This window comes from Pipra filicauda, unplaced genomic scaffold, assembly GCF_003945595.2.
Source record: "Pipra filicauda isolate LSUMZ 115617 unplaced genomic scaffold, ASM394559v2 scaffold12_size5214236_pilon, whole genome shotgun sequence".
Taxonomy (NCBI): domain Eukaryota; kingdom Metazoa; phylum Chordata; class Aves; order Passeriformes; family Pipridae; genus Pipra; species Pipra filicauda.
Genome location: NW_024103763.1, coordinates 4,755,544 through 4,778,181, shown reverse-complemented (window position 1 = coordinate 4,778,181; position 22,638 = coordinate 4,755,544). Strand labels below are relative to the sequence as shown.

The window sequence follows — 22,638 nt, the reverse complement described above, 5'->3', positions numbered from 1 at the left end:
CTACAAATACTCTGTCTCTGAAGGCTGCAATCTATCACTGTGTCACCGAGGAATTGATTACTGACAACTGGCATATTTCCACCCATTGTATCCACAATGGTCTGTGAGGAGTAACTCTTGTTTCCTGCCATGAAATATATTTATAATCAAGTCAGGTGTATGCCTCAGAGACAATGATGGGAGTGTATCAGCAGTGTGAGTTCAGTTGATCCATGTACCAGTCCAGTTTGCTGCCACTGCTGCATTGGAGCTGTGACTTCCCTCACCTCTGGCAGGCTGTGGGCCAGGGCAGCCATTTATCCCCCACGTTCATGGCAGCAAAGAGAGACACTGGAAACTCACCTCGTGACAGGCAGTGTCACTGAACAATGTACCAGTCCAGTGTGCTAATGCTGCTGCACTGGAGCCATGACTTCCCTCAACTCTGGAATGTGTGGGAACACCCCACATTCCCACAACTCCCAACAAAACCAAGATAGCTCACAGAGCACAAGTTGTTGGCAGCCAGGACAATCACCCAGCACAGGCACTGCCATGTGCAGCAACACCTCAGGCAAGCTCAGGCACTGCACCACTGACACCCAGTTACTCCACACAGCTGAGAAAATGACACATCACCAGAAAAGGCTGAAGCAGGAAGCTTGTTCAACCTTGAGAAGAGACAACTGAGAGGGGATCTCATCAGTATCTATAAATATCTGAAGGTGGGGTGCCAGGAAGATGGAGCCAGGCTCTTCTCAGTGGTGTCAACCACAATGACACGAGGCAACAGGTAGCAACTGACGCACAGGAAATTCCACCTGAATATAGGGAAGAACTTTACTGAGTGGGTGACCGTGCACTGAACAGATTGCCCAGAGAGGCTGTGGAGTCTCCTTCATCGGAGCTACTCAAGAACCATCTGGATGCAATCCCGTGGCACGTGCTCTGGGATGACCCTGCCTGATCAGGGAGGTTGGACCAGGTGACCCCCTGCGCTCCCTTCCAGCCTGACCCGTTCTGTGATTCTGTGATCTCTGGGGCACCGAAACACTCAGTGCACTCCACCGCTTCTGATCTTTAGTAAACTGGAATTTAAAGTGGTACTTTCCCACGCACTCCCTGTCTCGTGAATGGTCCCGACAGGAGGGTTAACAGGAATTCCGTCCCCTCTCCCACCCCTTGGCCCCGGCCGAGGCCCCCCGGCCCCGCCCCCCCCGCTGCTCGCGCCGCTGCCGGAAGGGATTTCTCGCCCTTCCGCCGCGGGGTCACGTGACGCCCCCTCGGCCCCGCAAGATGGCGGCGCCCATGTTGGTGCCCGAGCCCCCCCTGGGGAAGCCGAGGTGAGGCCGCGGCCGGGCCGGGCCGGGACCCCCCGGGGGCAGGGGAAGAGCCCGCGGGTCCCCGCAGAGGGTCGCGGCCCCGCCCCGGCCGAGCCCGCCCGGGCGCACGGGGGGCGCGGCTGAGGCCGCCCCGCGGCCGGGGCCGGCAGTGGCGCAGCTCGGCGCGGCCGTGGCCCCGCGGGGCGGGGGGAACGGGGGCCGGGAGGCGCGGGGCGGGAGCGCGGCCGTGCAGGGGAGCGAGCGGGGCCGTGGGGGCAGCCGGCAGGTGGGGCGGGGGGCGCTGCCGGGGCCGCTCCCTACCGGTCTCGGGGCAGCGGGGCCGCCGTGCCCGCCCGAGCCGCGCGGGGCGGGGAGTGCCCGATGGAGCGGCGGCCGTGGCGATGAGAGGCGCGGGGAGGCTGCGGGATGTGCGTGCCCGGGCTGAGCCCCATCCGGCCCCGCCGCAGGGATGGGAGCCCCCGGCCCGGGTGTCCAGCTCTTTGCCAAGGCCGTGCTCCGATGCCATTCGGCTCGAGGGGGAGACGAAGCCCAGCCCTGGAGCTATTGGGGCGGTGCTGCTCCGTGCGCCTCAGCGGTGTGCTGTGTTGGCCCGGGAGTGAGGGGAGTTGTTCTCCCCCTTCCTGCCTTGGGCTTCAGGAGTGCCTAAGGAAGCGTGGGAACTGGGAAGGAGGTTCTTGCTTTCATCTCCAGGCACCTGCTGAGGGATGCAGTCCATTTCAGGCAGAGACACGGAGTGTCCAGGCTGACCAGGTCAGAGGGCCCATGTAGGGACAGTGCTTTTGAGGGCAGTGCTGCTCCCGGGACAGCCACCCTGGTGTCACCATGGCACCCCTGCAGGTGGTGACCATATGAGCAGCCCTGAACAGAAGGATTGGGGATGCTGGTGAAGTTCTGAGTTATGCTTGTGGAATCTTTTAAAATTACACACTCCAAAATGGGAAGGTTTTAATGTCCCGGCAGTGTTTGGTGTGGCACAATGACAGAAGTTGGAGATCGTCCCTCCCTCCTATTTTTCCATTATGAACTGGCATGGAAGAGGGACCTTGAATGAAAATTGCCAGAAAAGCAGTTGATGTGAAAAGGTTTTAGATACTTAGAGGGGTTTTAACCACATTGCAAACATGGTGCTGGTTATAGGCAGCCATGCAGAGCTGTCAGACAAGCAAGGCAGAGTCTGGCCAAGCTTCTGCAGCAGAAGAGCAGAGCTGAGCATTGTTGGGGGTGTAGTGTGTGTTTTGTTATCTGTGCATTGAGATTGTTGCCAGTGGAGAGTATCAAGGGAGATGAGAGAAAACTTGTAATTTCATAAAAAGACTAGAATGTGCTGAAAGGTATGCCAAAATTGGAGGGTAGAAGATCCCCAAGTTTTGCTCCCTGATCTGATCTAGTGACCAGGTTTCAGGAGCTGAGAGAGATTTCATGAAGTTGGTGATAATGTCAAACACTGCAGAGCTCAAGAAGGATGAGACCCTGTGTGGTGTCTTGTTGCTGCTGTCCATGTGTACCTCTAAGAGCACAGCCACAGATCTACAGATTTCATTGTCATGTCAGATGCCGCTGCAGAGTTACTGTTTCATACGAGTGGCTGTTAATTTTGCATTTTGTGGGATTTTTTTCTGCTGAAGGAAATTAATTGCATGTATGACAGTAAAAATTAGTTGTTTGGCTGTTTTCTCATCTTCATGTTCCTCATCTTCAGCCATCAAAAGTACAGAGCTATTCTGAAGAAAGAGAAGAGGAAAAAAAAGCGGCAGGCGCTTGCCAAACTAAGGGACTCAGGTAACTGTGAAGTGCTTGATGCTGTCAGTGGAACTAGAAGTGATTGGGTTTTTTCTTTTTTTTTTTTTTTAAGGATATAATTCTGTGTATCCTTTGCTGGCTGTAGCATCCGGTTATGTAGATGCATTGTTTTGTGTTTTTTTCTCAGAAGCTACAGAAAAAGATGAATCTGTGTCTGAGGAAGAAGAGGAGGAAGTGGAGAAAGAGGAGGAAGAAGAAGAAGAAAAAAAACTTGAGGCAGAAAGGTGAAAAATCTTGGAAATGGCATATATGCAGTAGACACTTAGGTAGTCAATTCCATTTTTATACTTTGAAAAGTTTGAATATATTCTGTAAAACAGAATATTTTTTAATATTTCAGGTTACACCATTCTTTTCTCTAATGCCTGAATAATTCCATCTGAATTTTCGCTTTTAAGGAAGATTAGATAAGCTACAGTTATTGCTGGAGCAATAAATTTGAATTGTGTACATGACAGTCGCGTCAGTTCTGGATACTCATTAAATGGAGGGTCTGAGTAGTGTCTGGTTTCTTGGTAGACAAAAACTACATGAGCAGTGGTTGCTGAGAGAAGAAAAGGCCCAAGAAGAGTTCAAGCTAAAGAAAGAAAAAGAAGAGGCTGCAAGAAAACGGCAAGAAGAAGAAGAGGTGATGTATAAACTGACTGTTACTGTTGTGCCTGGAAATAAGGTAGACTTAGGGTAATATTCTTACTGTTTTATCATGGACCTGTTTTTCTTGATCCTTGTGTGTTTGAAGGCACAAGCTCTTCTGTATTTCATTTAGAAGAGCAAAATTGAAAAGGAAAACAGCAACTCTTTAAAAGTTTTTGTCCAGAGATTTAGTTGCTTGTGATTGGATGGAAACTTAAAGATCAAGGAGTTGTTTGGGTTAAACAGGATAGTTTTGACTTGGATTATAAAGCACTATTTCCTTAAATAATTAATTTTTTTATCATAAAGAGGAAGATCAAAGAAGAATGGGAAGAGCAGCAAAGAAAAGAGAGAGAAGTGGCCCAGCAGAAGCAACAGGAGAAGAAAGAGAGAGAGGTGATTCCTGGTGGTGGGAGGATAAACATGTTACATATCCTGTTACATGATGAAATGCAACAGTTATGCATGTTGAAGAGGGATTTTGTTATAATTAGCAAACGTATAAATGTGTTGGTTACTCCATTCTGTTTGATTTCCTAAAACTGTTAATCACTGTTAAAGAGCATCTAATGGATCCATATAAAGGGTAACTTGTTTTAACACATCTGGTTGTCCAGAGTATGTAATTGCTTACATCAATTAAATATGAAGGCACACTGCCAATGCAGGTTCTGATATGTGCACTTTCTGCATCACGTGTTAAAGATGGTCCTTCCTTAATGTCTCAGTTCAACACAGTCAGTGCTGAAGAAAATGCCCAAAGAGGATATGGAATATGGAAGTACATTGCTGCTGTTCCTTAACACAGTTCTTAATCAAAAGATGTGTTACAGCTCTTCTTTACCTGACTCATCCAACAGGACGTATCTTTTTTCAGAGCTCCTTGGGTGGAATAAAAAATTATACGGAAGATACAAGTCATTGATGACGTTTCTGTTAATGATACATTCTTCTTAAGTTTTAGAAGTTCAATGACCTGGATGTAAGATGTCCTGTACAGAAATCCAGTGTGAGGATTGGCCTGTTATTCCCAGTGAAGGGTGACTGCAGCTTTCTAGGATTCGGTCATTTTTGATTCTCCACAATCACAAAAGTTTCCAGTCATTTCACTGGGAGATGTCTTGCTACTGTGTCTGGTAACTACAGCAGGAGAGGAGTCACGAGCAGATAGTTCTGTCTCCCCCAGTTAATAGCTGGTTGTGCCACTGATGATGTAACACTTGCACAAGGAATGCCAAAGAACAGCAGTTGTTGTATTTCCTGTCTTACTTCCTCTAGTGTTGAGTCCATTTCTCTCTTTGCAGAATAGGGAGAGAAAATGATGCTCGTGTCCTTGATTTAAGGTTGAGATATAGTTCAAAGAGAGTTGAACCACGGTAACAGCAGGATTTTGTTCCCCCTCTCTGTCCTAGTGCCTAGGTTTGCCCAAGCCCCTCGGTGGGATAATTTGGTTCTCTGGACTAGATGGAAGCTGCTTTCTTTTTTGCTTCTTTGTTGGCTTGTTTGCTTTGTGTTTTTCTGGGTTACTATTTTACTGTGTTAGTGAGTTAAATTGGCTCATAGAGGGCATTGACAGGCAGCCAGAGGGAAACTGATTACTCAGCTAGGAGTGGAGCCATCCATTCCAGCAATAGAAAGTTGTTTAATTGATTTTTCCTGTGTCTTGAAACAGCAGTTTATTCAAATTCAAGCAGTGATTTAAAAAAGAAACTGATTTTCCTCCCTAAGATGAAAAAATAGATTTTCTGATTTCGTGACTGGTGGTAGTTTGGGGCTTTATTTGTGTTTTTTGTTTTGGTTTGTTTTTCTGTTTATGTGGTTTGTTTTTTTGTTTGTTTGTTCTGTTTTGGTTTTCTTTAATAGGATGGATAAAATCTGACATTCTTCATGATTAGTACCAGATGCTCTCTGCGTTCTCATCTTGGATTGCATTTTTTAATTTTTATTTGCTCTTTTTTAATTTAATTAATTCTCTTCCAAATTAGAACAGTGCTAGCATATTTTCTTGTTTTGATTATGTTTAAATGTCTTTTTTTTCTTTGAACTTCTTAGAATAATTTGTTAGAACCAATTTCCAGCCAGATTTGGAGAGTGATATAGTTTTGCTCAGCCCAGTTAGAAGAAGTAAGGGAAAGAATATCCTCATTGTCTTCCTGTATTTGGAAGGCTAAATACAGTTAACTTATGATGTTTAGGTTTCTTAAGAGTTACATCTTTTGCTTTAACAGAGACTCACTGAGCATTGTGTTTTTCTGTGTGTTACATAGAATGCTTGAGTTAAAAAGTTTAGTGCAACTAAACAATTATGGACTTACCTATAACCAGGCTGTGTGCTAGAGCAGGAGATACATTTAAATATTCAGTAGTTCAATGACAGTTTTAAAAAAGAAAATTAAACTTCTAAGATGTCCATTGTTTACTTTAGAAAATCATCTACATAAGGGTCTTGTCTGATGTATCCTTTAACAACTTTGTAGTACATGAATTGCTACAGAGCCAAAGTAAATCTCCTGTTTTTAAAGCAAACCCCATCAAACTTTCATTATGCATAATCATTGAGTATTGTAAATTAGGTTCTTAACTAAAGACAACAGATGTTTTGCGTGTCCTCAGGGTTTTCACTAGTCCTGTGTTTGCACCATTTATAGGCAGCTGTGCAGAGGATGCTGGATCAAGCTGAAAGCCAGGTATGCTCAGAGACTTTTTGAAAAAGAACTGAAAAGTAATTTAATTTCCATCCGGTGTTTGTCTTCTAGCATGCTGTCCATCTGCTCTTGAGAACCTAATGGCCTGAATAAATTTAATATATAGTGGCTTGCATGAGCTGTAAACAATTATTTACTGGGTGGAACATAATTAAGCATATTTCTGGCTGGTTGGTGGCAGTGCAGCTGTGCATGCTGATGACTGTTCAGGAGATCTGAGTCAAAATGAACCTGGAAATACTGCTGTGTGCTGTTAAAAAACACTGTGCATGACGGTTTATTTGTGAATTGTAATTCTAAATAAATCTGTCAGTCCTGGGTGGCAAGACAAACTTGTCTTTTTAAGCAGATGGCAGGCTCTAAATAAGAGAATTCAGTGGTAGAGAAGGGCACAGATTCTTAAGGAAAAGAAAAAGGTAGGGGAGGAAGAAGCTGACTGTTCAGATGCCTGGAAGAGCATGGATCACAAGCTGGCAGCGTGTAGCAAAGAAAACTGCAGTTTTCATTTGATTCTTAGAAATTGCCTTAAAGAATAATTTGGCTTTTTATCTCTGTCATAAAATTAAACTCGTGAGGATTCTAGTTCTGTTTAAACCACTGCATGAATCTGAAAAAAAAGTTTTAACCTAGTTAATCCATTGTGTGTTGATCGCCATAGTTACATTTGGTTCCAAATCATGTTTAAACAGTTCTTTAGGTAGGGATCTAACTCTATTTCGTAATATGGGTAGAAGAATGCTCTGAACTGCTACCTGTCCAGAGCTCAAGATGTATTAGCAGCCATGTCTGCAAAGGAATAGGCAGAAATGTGGTATGTTAAGAGATTGCATTATAGCATCAGTTCAGGGTTCAGTTACTGCTGAAGTAACAGTGCTGTTCTAGTGAGAGAAAATTGTGGCTGCAAGTCATGAACAGAACTGGTCGCAGGGTCAAATGCTGCTTGTAAATAAACAGTTTTCAGTTGATTTAAAAGGAGAACTGTAAAGCCACTCAGCTTTACAGATTACTTGGTTAGAATGAAAATTCCCTTTTTAAAATGTGTGTCTTGGTTGTAGTCAGTCAAGGCTTGCAACTTGGTAAGCCCATTTGGAATTATAGAAATCTTAATGGACCAAAATGACCGGTATGGGCACTTTTACTTCCAGTGCAAACTATGAATTTAATTTTTTTAAATTCCAGCCTTTGGCATGTTGTTTTTATTTTAGCCTTTTCTAGATGCACAGAACTGCAATAATGCTAAGCTTGCTGAGCTTTGAGCTATTGCTCAAACAAGTAAATAGTCCTAGCTTTCTCTCTCCCAGTTGTGCTGGTTTTGGCTGGTTAATGTTCTTCATGGTGGCCAGTGCGTGGCTGTGGTTTGGATTTGCACTGAAAATAGGGTTGATAACATAGAGATGTTTTTGTTATTGCTGAGCAGGGCTTACACAGAGCCAAGGCCTTTTGTGCTTTCCATGCTGCCACACTGGCAAGGAAGTTGGCGATACATGGGAGGCTGGGAGGAGACACAGCTGGGACAGGTGACCCAAACTCACCAAAGGGATATTCCAGACCATATGACACCATGATCAGTATATAAACCTGGGGGAAGAAAAGGGAGGAAGGGCATGGGCTTTTGGAGTGATGGTGTTTGTCTTCCCAAGTCACTGTCACACGTGATGGTGCCCTGCTCTCCTAGAGATGGCTGAACACCTGCCTGCCCTTGGGAAGCAGTGAATTAATTCCTTGTTTTGCTTTGCTTGTGTACCTGGCTTTTGCTTTCCCTATTAAACTGTCTTTATCTCAACCCATGGGTTTTCCAGCTTTTACCTTTCTTACTTTCTCCCTGATCTCGCTGGTGGGGCAGTGAATGAGTGGCTGTGTGGGGCTTGGTGTCTGGCTGGGGCTAAAGCATGGCACAGGTGTACAAAGCTGCCCAAGGCACTGGGCAGCTTTGAAAACAATGCTTTAAATAGATTCAGCTTGCCTTGTAGCAGCCCAGTGCTCACAATTGCACGTGAATTCAGTTGTCAGTTTTATTTTTGACATTCCCTTTCTTTATTCATTTCTAACTTCTGTGTATTTTAATGTTTTTTCCACAGCTGGAGAATGGTGTGAGTTGGCATAACCCAGAGCCCCCAGAGAATCTGGGAACAGAGAAGGATAGAGCGAATTGCCCCTTCTATATTAAAACAGGTTCCTGCCGATTTGGAGACAGGTAATCAATTGAATATTTACCAGCATAGAAGTGTTTTGGGGAGATGAAAGGGAGGCAATTTCATTAGGTCATAAGCAAACTGAAGAAAAATTGCTATATAAAATACTTTCATATATTTGGATGTGGATTGAGAGCAGAAGCATTGCCTGGCTGGAATTGAGCTATTTTTTATGGCATATTATTGATGGTGCATTCTGGTTACATTGGTCAGACTTAGTTTTCCTTAGCTCCGACACATGCACAGATATATTCAGACAGAGTATATTTGGTTTGTTATTAGTACAGGCCTGAAATGTCAGATTTCGGTTTTTTATGTTGTCTACTTTGCATACGTTGCATTGTCTAAAAGATAAAATCAAATCTCAAATGGACTAAAGCAAGTTAAGGTAAATCTGCACTGTTGTGAAAGCTTCCAGAATTCTCACTATTTAAGTGTGTGATACATTAGTTCTTGAGTCTTGTACACTGATAGGGGAGGGAAGTATAGTAAAAGGCAAGACCAGAGAAGGACAACAAGATGATGAGAGATGAGCAACAGCTCTGTAGGAGAAGTCACTGAGTCTAGACTCTTTTGAAAGAAGGGATGGAAGAGGGCTGTGGTAGATGAACAGAAAATTCATGGTAGGATGGAAAGGATTATTTGCAGTTTTATCAGGTGTTTCTGAGTGTTTACCAGCTTCAAAAAAGAAAGGACTTCTCATATGAAACAAATGGCAAAACCTGTTGCCCGAGGACATAGAGAAAGCCAAAAGTGTAAACAGATTCATGGAGTACGAGTTCATGTTCATCAGTGACCAGGAACAATGATGACCCAAATGCAGCATCTGACTAGAAAATACCTGATTTTTTTTGTTGTTGTTGTGTTTAGGAGGAATAACATCTTAGCAGGGAAGGACACTGATATTTATTACATGAATCTTCAGCATAAACTAATAAGGCTGTTTTACTAACTTGTATCACTGAAATGTGTGTGGTCCAGCTATCATAGTTTTCTTTATCCTAGGAGTAATTTGTTTCAGTGTGATGTATATTGTGGATAATTATGTGATAATTCAACTGTATGGAAGCTTCAAGTCCACATCTTTTTTTTTTTCTATTTTGAAATATGTGTTTAATTCCATAATAAAGATTTGGCCAGCTATTTCACTGCAGACACCATTTTTGCTTTTCAGATGTCTAGGTCTTTGCAGTATTTTTGTTTCAGTGGTTTTTAATAGAGGTAACCTCCATGGATTATTTATGGATTGCACAGAATTCAGCTTTGCTTTGAACTGTGAATAATGCTTGGAAAACAAATACTGAGAAACATCATATTCTGCCCTTCTTCTTTCATCCATAGTTGTTGATCTCAGATACCTCTCCATCTTCCTTCCTTCTCCTCCCATACCTGCTTCCTTCATATTCTGGTCATTTTAACCACTGGTGCTGTCTGTAAGTTGAAGGACAGGTACAGCCAGGGTAAGGACTGGAAGGATGGGTTGGAAGCAGTTGGGAAAAACTAAGAGCCAGTGTTACCAATAAATAATTGCTGAATCTTGTCAAAGCTCACTGTATCTTGAAGAAGCTAAAACTGGCTGAGTTCACTATTATCCATTTCCTCTAATTCAAACCCTAATATTTTGCAGTAATACTGGATTTTTGGGTCATTAATTTCCTTTTGTTCTGTCACGTGCTGTAGTCATTTTGTGTACAGGCAGTATTGGTTGGATTTAATATTTTGAGTTCTATTATTCAAATTGAACAGGAAAGGGAGGCAGCTTCTCAAATGTAAAAAAATAATAATCATCAAATTAATTGTCTCCTGGTTTAGTTTTGGGTTTGGAGATAGGGTGCTTTTTTTTTAAAGTCCAAAGTGTCAACCAGAAGGTGACTGACTGACTGGGTGCAGAAAGACACTTCGTAGCCAAAGTCTGGGTTGGAATTGCCCATTTTGAGACCTGACCTCCCTGAAGTTTGTCTGTGCTGTGCCAGTGCCAGACGAAGAGGGCAGACTAGTCTGGATATTTTTCTGAGCATGTCTTGAAAAGGAGAAATGTGTTGGAGAGTGCATGACCCAGTTGCTTGGGGAAGTATGAAATGGAGATCATAGAGCACAGTGAAATAAACATGGAGGCCAACATCTGTGTTCTTAGTGGATCTAAAGGTGTCTAAGAGAGAACTGTATTTCAGCATGTGAGGGAGGTAGCTTGAATATGATGGATGGTGAGGGAGACCTAATAGTTTTATGGCTGCCAAGAGGATGCAGACTAAGATAAGACTGACTTTAAAGAGTTTTTTTATTTTATGTTTTTTTTAGAAGTGGAAAAATAGCAGTCTTGTACTTACCCAACCACAGGTCTAAACATGCTGTCCTTCCCTCACTCCCTCTCTCCACCCCTATATGATGAGAACAATTTCAGGAAAAGTTGTTTAGTTTGTGGAAAGAAGAGCAGGGATTTGCTTTAAGATGAATTCGTAGAAAGAATACTGGCAATCTTTTAAGCCCTTCAGAAATTGGGAACACATTTAACCCTAGTAGCCTAAAAGAAATTACTTTAGCTCTCATTGTGACACTGATATCTATAGCTTTTGTAGATACGCTTTCTTAAGCAACGATGTATTTGTGCATGGCAGGAAGCATCAAGATTATGTGCAAACTCACTCCAAAAGATTTGTTTTACTAATTGAAATACGCTGATCTCCCAGTAATGGATTTTCTTTTATAATAACTGTAACTGAAAATGGCAAGTGTTTGAAGCTTCAACAAATGCATTTTCTGCGCTACGTGCCAATCTTTCCACTTTTCTTCCTTCTCTACTACTCTCCAGGTGTTCTCGCAAGCATAACTACCCAACATCCAGCAAGACACTCCTCGTCCGAGGGATGTTCATCACCTTTGGCATGGAGCAGTGCCGGAGGGATGACTATGACACAGATGCAAGTCTTGAGTACAGTGATGAGGAGACCTACCAGCAGTTCCTGGAGTTCTATGAGGACGTGCTCCCTGAATTTCAGAATGTGGGGAAGGTTGTTCAGTTCAAGGTATGCATCTAAGTGTGGTTTACAAGCCTTAAGAAAAATTCTGTCCGGCATGCCCTAGCTAAATCGTGTGTGCATTAGGAAACTACAGTGTCCTTACAGCAAGCTGTACATCTCTCATGTCACCTGTAAACTTGCCATTGCTGTTACAGAACACTGTCTTCCTCTGGGTGAATCTTCTCTCCCATTCCCCTGAACTGTTAATAAAAGCTTGTGCTTTTATACTGCAAGTTCTTCACACTGCTCAACAGCCCACTTACCTCACAGTCCTTTCTTTATCCTGTGCTAAGCCCCAGAGGGTCCACTGAGATGGTTAGACAGTATAAATACATCCGAGCTACTGTATTTGTGCCTAAGGAATGAAATAGTGGGGGTATGAAATGTATTTGGAGTGTACACCCAAACAATGTCATTTTAGGACTGGCTGGATAAAATAAAATCAGATTACAAAGAACTGAAAAGCTAGTAGGTATTCCAGTAGGAAGAATTATAAAAAGGTAAGTTATGTAAATGGTGTTTAGATTTGTCATCCATCCTTAGTTTGTGCATTTGGTTTACTGAATGTTTTGTACTGAATTTTTCCCACTCATATTGTGATTTCTTATGGGGAAAAACAGGGATCTGTAAATGGAGACCACTGAGATCAACGATGTGTGTTAACAGTCCCATGTTGCCCCAAATTATGCAGCTTGGATGGTGAAATCTCCTCGTATCAGAATCTATTGCAGCATCCCTTTCTGCTTGCCATTCCTGAGAGTTTTCTTGCAGTCACCAGGAGGCACATGGTGCCTTTTCTCCTTTTGTTTCCATCTACTGACAGCTGCCTCGGGACTGAGGTGGTATTAGCATTTCAAGCAAGAGGAAAGTAGAGTGAATTTTCAATAGTTGTGTAATGAGCTTTATAAGTAAGAAACCTTCACTTGTTTGGAGGAGTATCCCCTCCATATTTTGACTCATGGGCTATCAGTAAGCTGTAGTCTGTGCTAGAAGATGGGATGTAGATTCCCTATGGAGGTGGGTTAAAATGTCTTACCAGCAAAGTCAGGTCCTTGACTTTCCTTGACTTTGTATCGTCGTTCTGTGTGGCTGTGCTAAGCTGCACCTACTTGGGTCCCTATGACTGTTTGTGTGGCATTCCATGGCTTCCAAGGCAATTGTGCAATCACAAGGTGATTCTTAGGGACATTTTCATTACATTAGATATGCTTCAGAATGACATGTTGGCTGCAGGGATCTTAACTGTGAGTGAGCTGAGTCTCTGCAACTGTTTAGAATCAGATTATACACACTCCTCTTTCAGCTGATTTCTTTTTCCAGTGTAGCCCAAGGTTTTATTCTTGTTGTTCTTTCTGGGAAGCTGCTCCAGAGTCTGGGAGATCCTAATAAAACACTCTTCCTACCCAAAAATGTCTACACCAAAATCATTCTCTCCTGTTCTTGTGTTGACATTGTTTATCTCAAATAGTTTGACTCCTTCCTGTAATATTTAATTATACAACTGCTTGTTGTTGTGACTGAAGCCCTTTCCTGATCCAGCGCACAAAGAAATATTTCCTGAGGATCAGTCAGGGTTCAGGGATGAAAGGAGCTGCTAGCCTCATTTGTGCAGATATTGGAAGAGGCCTGGGGGCAACAGGGGTTGGGATTGCAGTTCTGCCCTGGGGAACTGTGTTCTACCTGCCTGGGCCTGCCCATCAGAATCTTTTGTAATTAGCAGCAAGCTTTCTGGAAGGTAATTTGTGTATTTTTTGAGAGCTTTAGTTACACTCTGGATGCTAAATCATTACAAAAAAAGGGGTTTTAGAACCTGTACAGTGAAAGCTGGTGACTTCAGCTTTTCTAACCCATCTCACGGGGATGCTGTGAAGGTAAATAGCTCTAAAGAGTCTCTTACTGTAATGAATCCCACATTTCCACATGAGGATACTACTAATTGTTTTCAGAGCAGATTTGTCTGTTGCACAGAAGGGTTGGCCCAGACAAGTGCAAGACAATGGAGTATAAACTGTCTTGTGGGCTAAGTGAAGCCGATGTCCCAGAGTTAATCAAAGCATAATGCTGGAAACAGTCAAACATAAGCCAGAAGGGCTTTTTTCTTTTTTTTTTGGTGAAAACTAAGTGTTCAGAAGAAAATTATATCTAAGTTGATATGGATGAGCTTTCATAAATGAATGGCCCATCTCAGAATGCAGGAGCTGCTGTACAGCATAAACCTTCCACTGCACTGACTTTGTGTTTCCATCCCCTCAGGTCAGCTGCAACTATGAGCCTCACCTGCGAGGAAATGTCTACGTCCAGTACCAGTCGTAAGTACTCGCAGTCGTACTCAGTGCTAGAACTAAACTCCAGCGCTGAGTAATGAATAAGAAGTGTTTATATAATCCATGTGATTCATTCTCATACTGTAATGGGAGGCCAGAATTGGTAAGTGATGTCTGAACTGATCGTGTGATGGTAATGCTGTGTGTCGTTTCACTTTTTAAAGAGAGAAGGACTGTCAGGCAGCCCTGGCCCTGTTCAGTGGACGATGGTATGCAGGCAGACAGCTTCATTGTGAATTCTGTCCTGTGACGAGGTGGAAAACTGCTATTTGTGGTGAGTCATGTAAACACTTGGAAAAGAGAACGAGTGTTACTCAAAGAGTACTAATGGAAGTGAAAAAGAAGGATTAGTCTGCAGCTTTCGGATCTGCCTAATGTTGTAGTTCATGTCCGTTTGGAAGACACATGTGCTAACTTGCTTGTGTAGGTCTAGGAAAGAAAAGGAATATTATACCATGGCATGTAAGTGCCTGAATTGTTTTAGTGGATTTACCTTGGACTGGAAAAGAAAGTTTAGATTGTAGCTTTGGAAATAATAATCTTAAGATGAAACTACACGAAGTACTACTTTATCTCTCGAAAAGCAGCAGCAGTTTCTGAACTATCAACAGTTCTTAGCAGTAGCTATCACATTTAACTTATCTAGATTTACACCCTTAGATTAAAATAAATGAAATTTAATTAAATGAAAAATGAAATTTGTTCTAAGGTAAAACCAAACCTTCATAGCTGTTAAAAAGTTAATTCCAAGAAAAGTACACAAGGAAAATTAATCTTGTGTGAATTAAATTGATAGGTGGTCAGAGGCATGTTTTTCTGTTTGGAGAAGCGAAATTCAGTTTATTAAGTTTCCCCTCAGTAGGTACATAATGAAGAAAGAGATTTAATAGATGATCTGGTTCATAAAAAATCAAACCCTAATCTGTTGCAGGCTTATTTGAAAGGCAGAAGTGTCCAAGAGGGAAACACTGCAACTTTCTTCACGTATTCAAAAACCCAAACAATGAGTTTTGGGAGGCCAACAGAGACATACGTATTTCTCCTGAACGGACTAATCAGTTGTCTAAAAACTCTGAAAGGAGAAACAGATCAAGCCATCGTGATGACTATTACAGCCGGTCCAGGAGAAGGGGCAGCCCAAGCCCAGATCATTCTTACCGGAGAAATGGAGAGTCCGAGAGAAAAAAGAACCGCCGCAAAAACAAGAGGCGGCGCCGATCGGGGCGGTCGAGGAGCCGGGAGAGGAGGAGGTCTCACAGCAGGGGGAGAAAGAGGAGAGGCCGCAGTCGCAGCAGAAGTCACAGTCGAACTCGCAGTCGGAGCAGAAGCCGGAGTTCCTCTCGATCCAGGAGCAGGGGTAAAAAGAGATCAAGCAGCAGAGGAAAAAATAGTGAAACTCCCAAAACAAAGTGAGAGTTACTTTTAGAAATCGGTAATTGATCAGAAATAGATCTGACAGAGAAATCTTTACAACAGGGCACCAGATATATTTTGAGTTTCAAATAAAGTGTTCTTGCACATTAAAATGTTTCTTCCTAATAAAGGAACCTAGTTTATTGTGTGCTAAGCTTCAGAAAATGAAAAGTTTTAAGTCCTATAGAAGGTGTGAACGTCAAGTACTCTAGCTACTCTGTCCCTCCGAACTGCTGCAACACCTGGATACACACTGAGTACAAATAGAGAAGTAAAGCCTCTTTGGTATATGCTTATTTCTGTTTTGTGTGTGTTAAGTGTTTCCTGTCCCTGTAGGGAGTTAGTACGGAACAGCCAGTGTGCAGTAAATTCACATCCCTGCACGCTGCAGACCGAGGTCTGTGTAGACAACTGCCCTTTGTATTTTTCATCTGTTTATGGGAAATCTTTCTAGACAAAGTAAATATAATCGTATTATGAGTTTGAGTAAAGGGATCTCAAAGACATCACTGTCTGATTGTACAGTACTTGCCCAGTAGGAGCTTTGTGGTCATGAGTGTTGGATTTTTCTCTCTCCCCTGACTTGAGCTGCTGGACTAATTGCCTGTAGGGATTGCAGTAGACTAAAACCGAGTGGGAAGTACACAGAGAAACAATCATCTTATTCAGTACCTTAATCCCCAAGTAAGAGTGGAAACCATGCAACTGTAATCCTTGAGTGAGGATAGAAAATACTTCACATACTTCTTGGCTGCAAACCATTTGTAGGTGAAAACAAGTTGCCTAACCTGTGCTGGAGGGGTGGAAGTGTCCCATCTGGGAACCAAAGATGCAAATGTGATTGTGAAGGCTCGATCAAGACAGTTGCACAGTGGCTGAAGAAACTGAAGGTTTTATACCTGAAAGAATACTTTGGTTTTGGTAGAGGAGGACTTGACTTTTTATGGTTTTTAGGTTTATTTTACAAAGTTTTAGGCACCCTACTGCCTCGCTTTCCTACAGCCAGGGTGGAGAGTAGGGTACATAAAAATGAAGTTACAGGGACAAAACCTTTTTGAAATGACAGCTGTATTAGTAGAGTACCTGCAGTTAGATGAATCCTTATAAATATTTTTTCACTTTTAAATGAAAGATTTGTGCTGTTAGATGGACAGTACTTCATACAGCTTAACTTCAGGTATTTAACGTGGGCACCTCAGATGCTTGGAGAGAGGAGTTTGTGGGGCTGAAGGTGCAGGTCTGCAGAGATACCTCCCTCTCTTTAGCTTCTCCAAAGAACTTGTGCTCCTGCCCTTAGAACACAGATCAGACCCCAGGAGTTAGAAGCCTGAAGTAGGCGTGAAGTGCTCCCAAATAGGAATTCATTAAGATTCCAATGATGTAACATGCACTACCATAGAAAATCTGGATTATCCAAACTTTACCAATAGCATTCCTCACAGCAAGAATTTTTTTTTCCCCCAGGATAGTTAAGAGTGAGTGAACATTGCTTCTGGATATAATATATATATTTTTGCTTTTCTAAATGCATACTGCACCTAGCATGCTGATTATACATTTTTCCTTCTTTCTTCATGTGTAACTGTTGTCCAATATGGAGTAATACAACAAAAGTGCTATATATTGATGTTCAGTTCAAACCCAACTTTCACTATATATTGTCATAACTGTAGGCAGAGCTGTAGCTTAGTTAATTTGATTAAATGTTTTAGTTATTAACAGATGTAGGAGCTGTAATAGCATAACTTTTAAAATAATAACTTTGAAAGGCGTATTTCAAAGGATAGACAGCGCTAATTTTAAATTCCATTTGAGAAATTTGTGACCACCAGTTTCTCATAACATACCTTTTTCTGACTAGACCTTACAGACAGATTTTTCCTGAGGTTTCTGTTTTTCTGTAGATGCTCAATTGTCTCAGTGGTCACTTGTGCAGCATGTGGCAAACTCTGGTTCAGTTCCCTGGAGCAGAACTGAACCGGCATTTCCCGCGTGCAGAGATGTCACCAGCAGGCTGGTATCTTTCTTTCCCTGGGGATGCCTTGCTTCCCACAGCTCGTGCTGCTGACCCAGCCTGCTGGCCAAGGCTCTCCAGTGGGAGAGCTGCCTTGGGACATCTGCAGATGCTGTGCATCCCGTGTCACGCGGCTGGGCTGTGGTGGAGCATTATCCCAGCAAAATCAATTATGGAGCTCAAGGAGTAGTGGAGTGAGTGGTGGGAACCTGTGACCTGTTGGGTGAAATAAGCAAACCAGGTCTCTGTGGGATTAGAAGCTAAGTACAAACTCTCACCCATGTGAGAATTCCACACGTAATTAGGCTCCTTGTCCCTACAGTTTTATAACGGCATCTGGGAACCTGAGTGGCTGTATGTTTCTTTTTAAAAAAAAGGTTCTTGTAATTAAAAAAAGAAAAAAGGCTTGCTCAGAGATGCATGTAAAATTTAAATATACTTTATTTCTGCTACTACCATGGCTGAAGCTTCAGCTTGTTTTTCTTGAGGTCTGGACCCAACCATGCTGGCTGTACCTGTGCAGTGTAGGACTGGTACCTGTGATTACCCTTCACTTTCACCCGCAGTCTGTTTATTACACAGAATTTGAGTGCTGTAGAGGTGACATTTAGCTTGCATTTGTCAGCATGAAACCTGGGATCCAACCAGTTTTCTAACTTCAGAGTTCTTATTTTTCAGTATTGTTTCTCTGCTTCATAGCCTTAAGTAGTGTTATATGCATGGTTTTGTGTTTCTTTATTATTAGCTGAGTAAGCTATTTATTCTGGAGAGACAAAGAGACTACAAGTTTTTTAATGTTAAGCTTAATTCTTTTCTCTCCCAAAGGGGTGAAGCCCCAGAAAAACACAGAAAGGATTTAAATTTGCAATGAATAGCCTGTTCCCACTGCGTGTTATTCTGCATATTCCACAGAAAAGGACCTTATAAAGTGAACTAATATTGGCCAAGTTTTGGGTTGTTTTTTAATGACTGCTTAAAAGCAGCAGCTTTCAAAATAGTTTTTTTCACTTGTGAATTCTGCAGGGATCACAGAGGTGCTTTGGCGTGATTCTGAGAGCGGGTGTTTATGCAGAGGTTGGGGGTGGCAGTGCCAGAGCCTGCCAGACACCCTGTTTCAGTCAGGATGGGTAGCAAGCTCTGCTCCTGCCCATCTGTGGGAATAGGAACAGCCCACCTGGCAGCAAGGCTGCCTTGTTCCAGCAGCACAAGGGGAATAGTGGCAGCATGGTGGGAATTCCCATAGGCACAGGCACTGTTGCTGCCCAGCAGAATTAAGGCATCAGGTAACTGGGCTTGCCCCCTCGCAGCACTGCCTTTCCTCCAGCTGCAGCTGGCCCCCTCTGTGGGATTTCATTCCCTGCCTGCCTGTCCAGAGTAGCAAACACCCATCACGGGGTGAGGAGGGGTAGCACATGTCTGTGTGTTGAATGCATGGCATTTCTTATGGAAGGGGAACAAGCGTACCCAGAAAGGCCTTCCCTCTCTGGCCCCTTCCTTTGTGTATAGGGCACATTGTCCAAAATGCATCCCAAGGGACTCCTCTCCCAGCTTTATGCCCTGTGGTGGCAGCATGGCTCTCTTGGATCCAGTTTTGTGTTAGCACGTTCACTGTATCAGAAACTGCTCTCAAGTGTACCAGTGACATTCCTGTGTGCTGAACAACTTGAGGTTTTTTCTAAAGACATGCAAGAGCCTGCTCAAAGATGCTATTGCTTCCTGTCCTGGATCAGCACTTCTTTCAAAACATGAAAGATGAAAGTCTATGCTAGTTAGTAACCTAACGACCTAACTTATTTTCTTACATCATCTGAAGAGTGCAGCTCCTTTTGCTTTCACTGTAAGCTTGTTGTAATTAAAATAAACCCTGATATATCAGCTGAATTCAGTATCTATGGTTTAAAACCAAAAACGATGAAACATTGACGGTCTTTGTCAAGCCATGAGACAGACTGCAAAGCAAGCTGTACAAGCATAATCCATGGCACAAGGTAAAGACTTAAGTCAGTGAAGTTGAAGACACTCAAGCCAACAATCAACTTGCTTAAACAATCCAGAAATCCCAATTGATTCTTTAGCTCCCCCCACCCCTTCCCCACAAGACAGAAAATTCAAGAAACAAAATTTTATTTCAAATAATTTCAGAAATGCCCAAAGATGGTAAGTTTTCCCCATGCTTTGCTGACATCATCAACCAGTTCAGTTCTTTTAGAAAGGTGGAGAACAGATTCGTCTGAGAAATTTTTGGTTCAGACCACGACTGTGAACGTTGCATTGACTTGCTCAGAATTCCATGAAAGGAACTGAATATTCAGTCTGTATTATCTAGAATTCTCTCTGAACATGTGGTTTCTTTTAATTTTCAAATGAAGTGGTACTACCCCATCAATTTAACATCCACTTTAATAAATTTCATGTTTAATGTGGTAAGCCTTCCAAAAACTTGCTAATTTATTGCTTTCTGTACAATTTAAATGGATGTAAATAACTAATCTTGGACACAGTATACTCAACATTTTTTAATGAAGTGCTCAAGAACAGGTTAAGCACTGTAATAAAATTTCCCTTTTTTTTTTAAGCCAGCACTGAGTAGCCTCTTCTTTTCTCTGCAAACACAAGCACTAATTACATATAAACACAGAGCAATGGTGTAAAAATGGACATTTATTACAACTAAACCAATGTGACAGACAGAGGTCAAACAGTTTATCACAATCACAAGAAAGCTTAATTCAGCCAAGCACATACAAGTGACAGTGTAAACTTTAAAAACATGTTTAATACATATAAAATTGCTTCTGGTTTGAAGTAAAATTACCTTAATTTAAGTCAATCTCACACACAGGGTCATTCCACTGCGATTTCACCCTCATCTATTCCTGCCCACTGTGCACTGGGGAGATGCCCTGGGACAAAAACAGTCGTGCAATCTGGAATCTCTAAGTGTAAATCCTAGAACGGGCGTAAGTAGACAACTTCTAATGCCCCGAGTTCACGGGCACCACGCCGGTACTGCCACAGGAGTAGCACACACAGCCCTGCCCTGGCTGGCCTTTCTGTTGCCACAAGCATTTATGCTGGGATCTGGATCAGGGGCCTTGAAAGTGGCAACACTGCACTTTTCCTGCTGGGTGCCACTTACTTAACTGTGATCCCATCGAGCCCACAGCCCAGCTCTCCAGCTGGCCACGGAAGTGCTGCTGCCATCAGCACTGCCAGAGCCAAGCTTTGTGAAAATGTGGCACTATGCAGTGAACGAGCCACAACTCCTAGAGTGAGATTCCTGGGGAGGGAGGGGATGATCCCACCTCCCCGGGGAGCACGAAGACACACAGCAGAACTTGGCAGCTCCCAAGTGCAGCCCTACCTCCTCAAAACCACATGTCAGTGGAATTTCCTCAATTAAAGCAGGTTTAGTTTATAATTACTGAAAGTCTGCTCAAAGTGTCAAAATATTACTGGATATCAGTTTACATTTGCAATGAATATACTATACAAATCTAATACCTAAGAGCTCTCACTGCAAATTAGGTGGTTCAACTGTACATCACGCAGGAGTTTCCTAAGGGATGTGCCATGTTTCAGGTGTAAATCAAGAAAAGCAGTTAAATGACATTGACACTTAGTGTGGCCTTTTCTTTTTCCTACAGGTACCTATACACCCATTGAAGCTTAACTATAAAACACTAAAAATACAAGTAATTGGTAAACTTGGAAAGAAAATAATAAAAAGTCCCTTTTGTAAAACTCCATCTTCCCCATCTCTGAAAGTATTCGATTTTCATCATGCAAATCCCTCTATTCAGTCAGAAAGCTGACCTCCTTTCCTGTGTTCATGGTCAGAGAAAGCTAATATCAGACCTAAAAACAGTTTCCTTATTTGAGTTTTTTTCCTTCTTTCCTCCATGCATTCCCTTTTGAGTATAGTAACTTGTACAGTTTTGCTAAAGGTAGCTACACTAAAATACACCCTCACGTCTAGTGAGCGAATCACTTTGCAGTTTTCTTGCAAAAAGCAGTTATCACCTTAACAGTGTTTACCAGTTTGATATGCAGATCCTGGCAGGATTCTTTGGTATAATGACAAATTCAGTAGTTAACAGATATTTCCATTCTTTATGCAACAACTGAAATAAGCAGAATTATCGTAAGTGGTGACTAAAATGCAGATGAACAAATTCTTTGGTTGCATAAACACAATTTCCACACCATGACATTTCATATTTGGAGTTGTCTGTGTAGTTTCTTTTCATTTAGATATGCTATGCTATGTCATAATAATACATTTATTTCCTGAAGTCAAGTTTCCTTATAAAAAACAGTACACTTATCGAAGTCAAATGCAATTTTCCTATAAATGCAGTGAAGGGAGACACTGAGTCAATTTAAATCTAATTCCCTTTCATTATAAATTTTGAACTTCGGTTTCTTGTTCCCTTTTTAAAAAGAAGTATTTTTTCTTGTAGGCCTGAAAGAAGCAGCTTAGCAAAACAGTAATACTGACAAACAGCATCTTACACCATTAGCTAAACATTACAATGATGGCAGTGAACATTTACAGTATGAAACACTGAGATGGCATCAGCTGAAGATTTATGTCAATCCGATTTCTTCAAGTACACTACGAGGGGTCTCTGCTTCCTACGGAGGGAAAATTTGAGACAGTAGTAAATGAACCCTGTGTTTCTATTGAGGAGCACTGAACATGGGTTAGTATGGAAGATGCTGAATTAAAACAGAAAAGCTGAAAGACACGAAAACATACAAGAACTGCTATTTGCAAACACGGTATTAGCTGCACTTTTCACAGAGTTGTTAATTAGATTGTCATGGTTCACAGGAATAGCTGGTAGATTTTATTGCCCTTAAGCGCAATAAAAATAAAACAATTCAGATGTATCAGCAGGGAACAAATCACAACCAAGTAAAAGAGAAAGGAATTGGGGAGGGATGGGGAAGCATCTTGCAATGGAGTCAGTGATTTTTGTGGTGAATTGTTTCACAGGTCTCAAAAATCTGTTAGGGAATAATGAATAAATGTATGAATGAAACTACTGATGCAACTAAGATACAGTATCCCTTAAACTCTTTATAAAGAGTCTGGGTTTTTTACAGTGATCCCATGCTTAATTCATAAAACCAGGTCAAGGTACCTTGGTATGCCTGGTGTCAAATAAATTCACCCCTTTTAGAAGCAGAGGAATTTCTAAGACAGGAATTT

General features: G+C 42.3%; 3 protein-coding genes across 5 annotated transcripts in view; 1 reads left to right on the top strand and 2 right to left on the bottom strand.

Moving 5' to 3' along the window:
* The window catches only part of CLTRN (collectrin, amino acid transport regulator), a 28,507-nt gene extending 26,664 nt beyond the window's left edge, over positions 1-1,843 (bottom strand). The window contains exon 1 of the mRNA XM_039378137.1: positions 1,623-1,843. Coding sequence (XP_039234071.1) covers positions 1,623-1,827 — 205 coding nt within the window. The 5' untranslated portion in view covers positions 1,828-1,843. The remainder of the gene's footprint in view (positions 1-1,622) is intronic.
* ZRSR2 (zinc finger CCCH-type, RNA binding motif and serine/arginine rich 2) lies at positions 1,262-19,999 on the top strand. Its single transcript, XM_039378150.1, is given in 11 exon segments — positions 1,262-1,322; positions 3,022-3,101; positions 3,250-3,346; positions 3,642-3,853; positions 4,027-4,151; positions 6,404-6,442; positions 8,539-8,654; positions 11,462-11,675; positions 13,923-13,978; positions 14,158-14,267; positions 14,925-19,999. Coding segments are annotated over 11 exon segments (1,578 nt in total). The 5' UTR covers positions 1,262-1,275; the 3' UTR covers positions 15,407-19,999.
* AP1S2 (adaptor related protein complex 1 subunit sigma 2) overlaps positions 19,924-22,638 on the bottom strand; it is a 31,207-nt gene continuing 28,492 nt past the window's right edge. For 2 of the 3 annotated variants that reach the window (XM_027738178.2, XM_027738177.2), the window contains one exon: positions 19,924-22,058. In XM_027738178.2, the coding sequence (XP_027593979.1) occupies positions 22,011-22,058 (48 nt within the window). In that variant the 3' untranslated portion in view covers positions 19,924-22,010. The remainder of the gene's footprint in view (positions 22,059-22,638) is intronic. The other variant, XR_003543904.2, reaches the window with a different exon arrangement.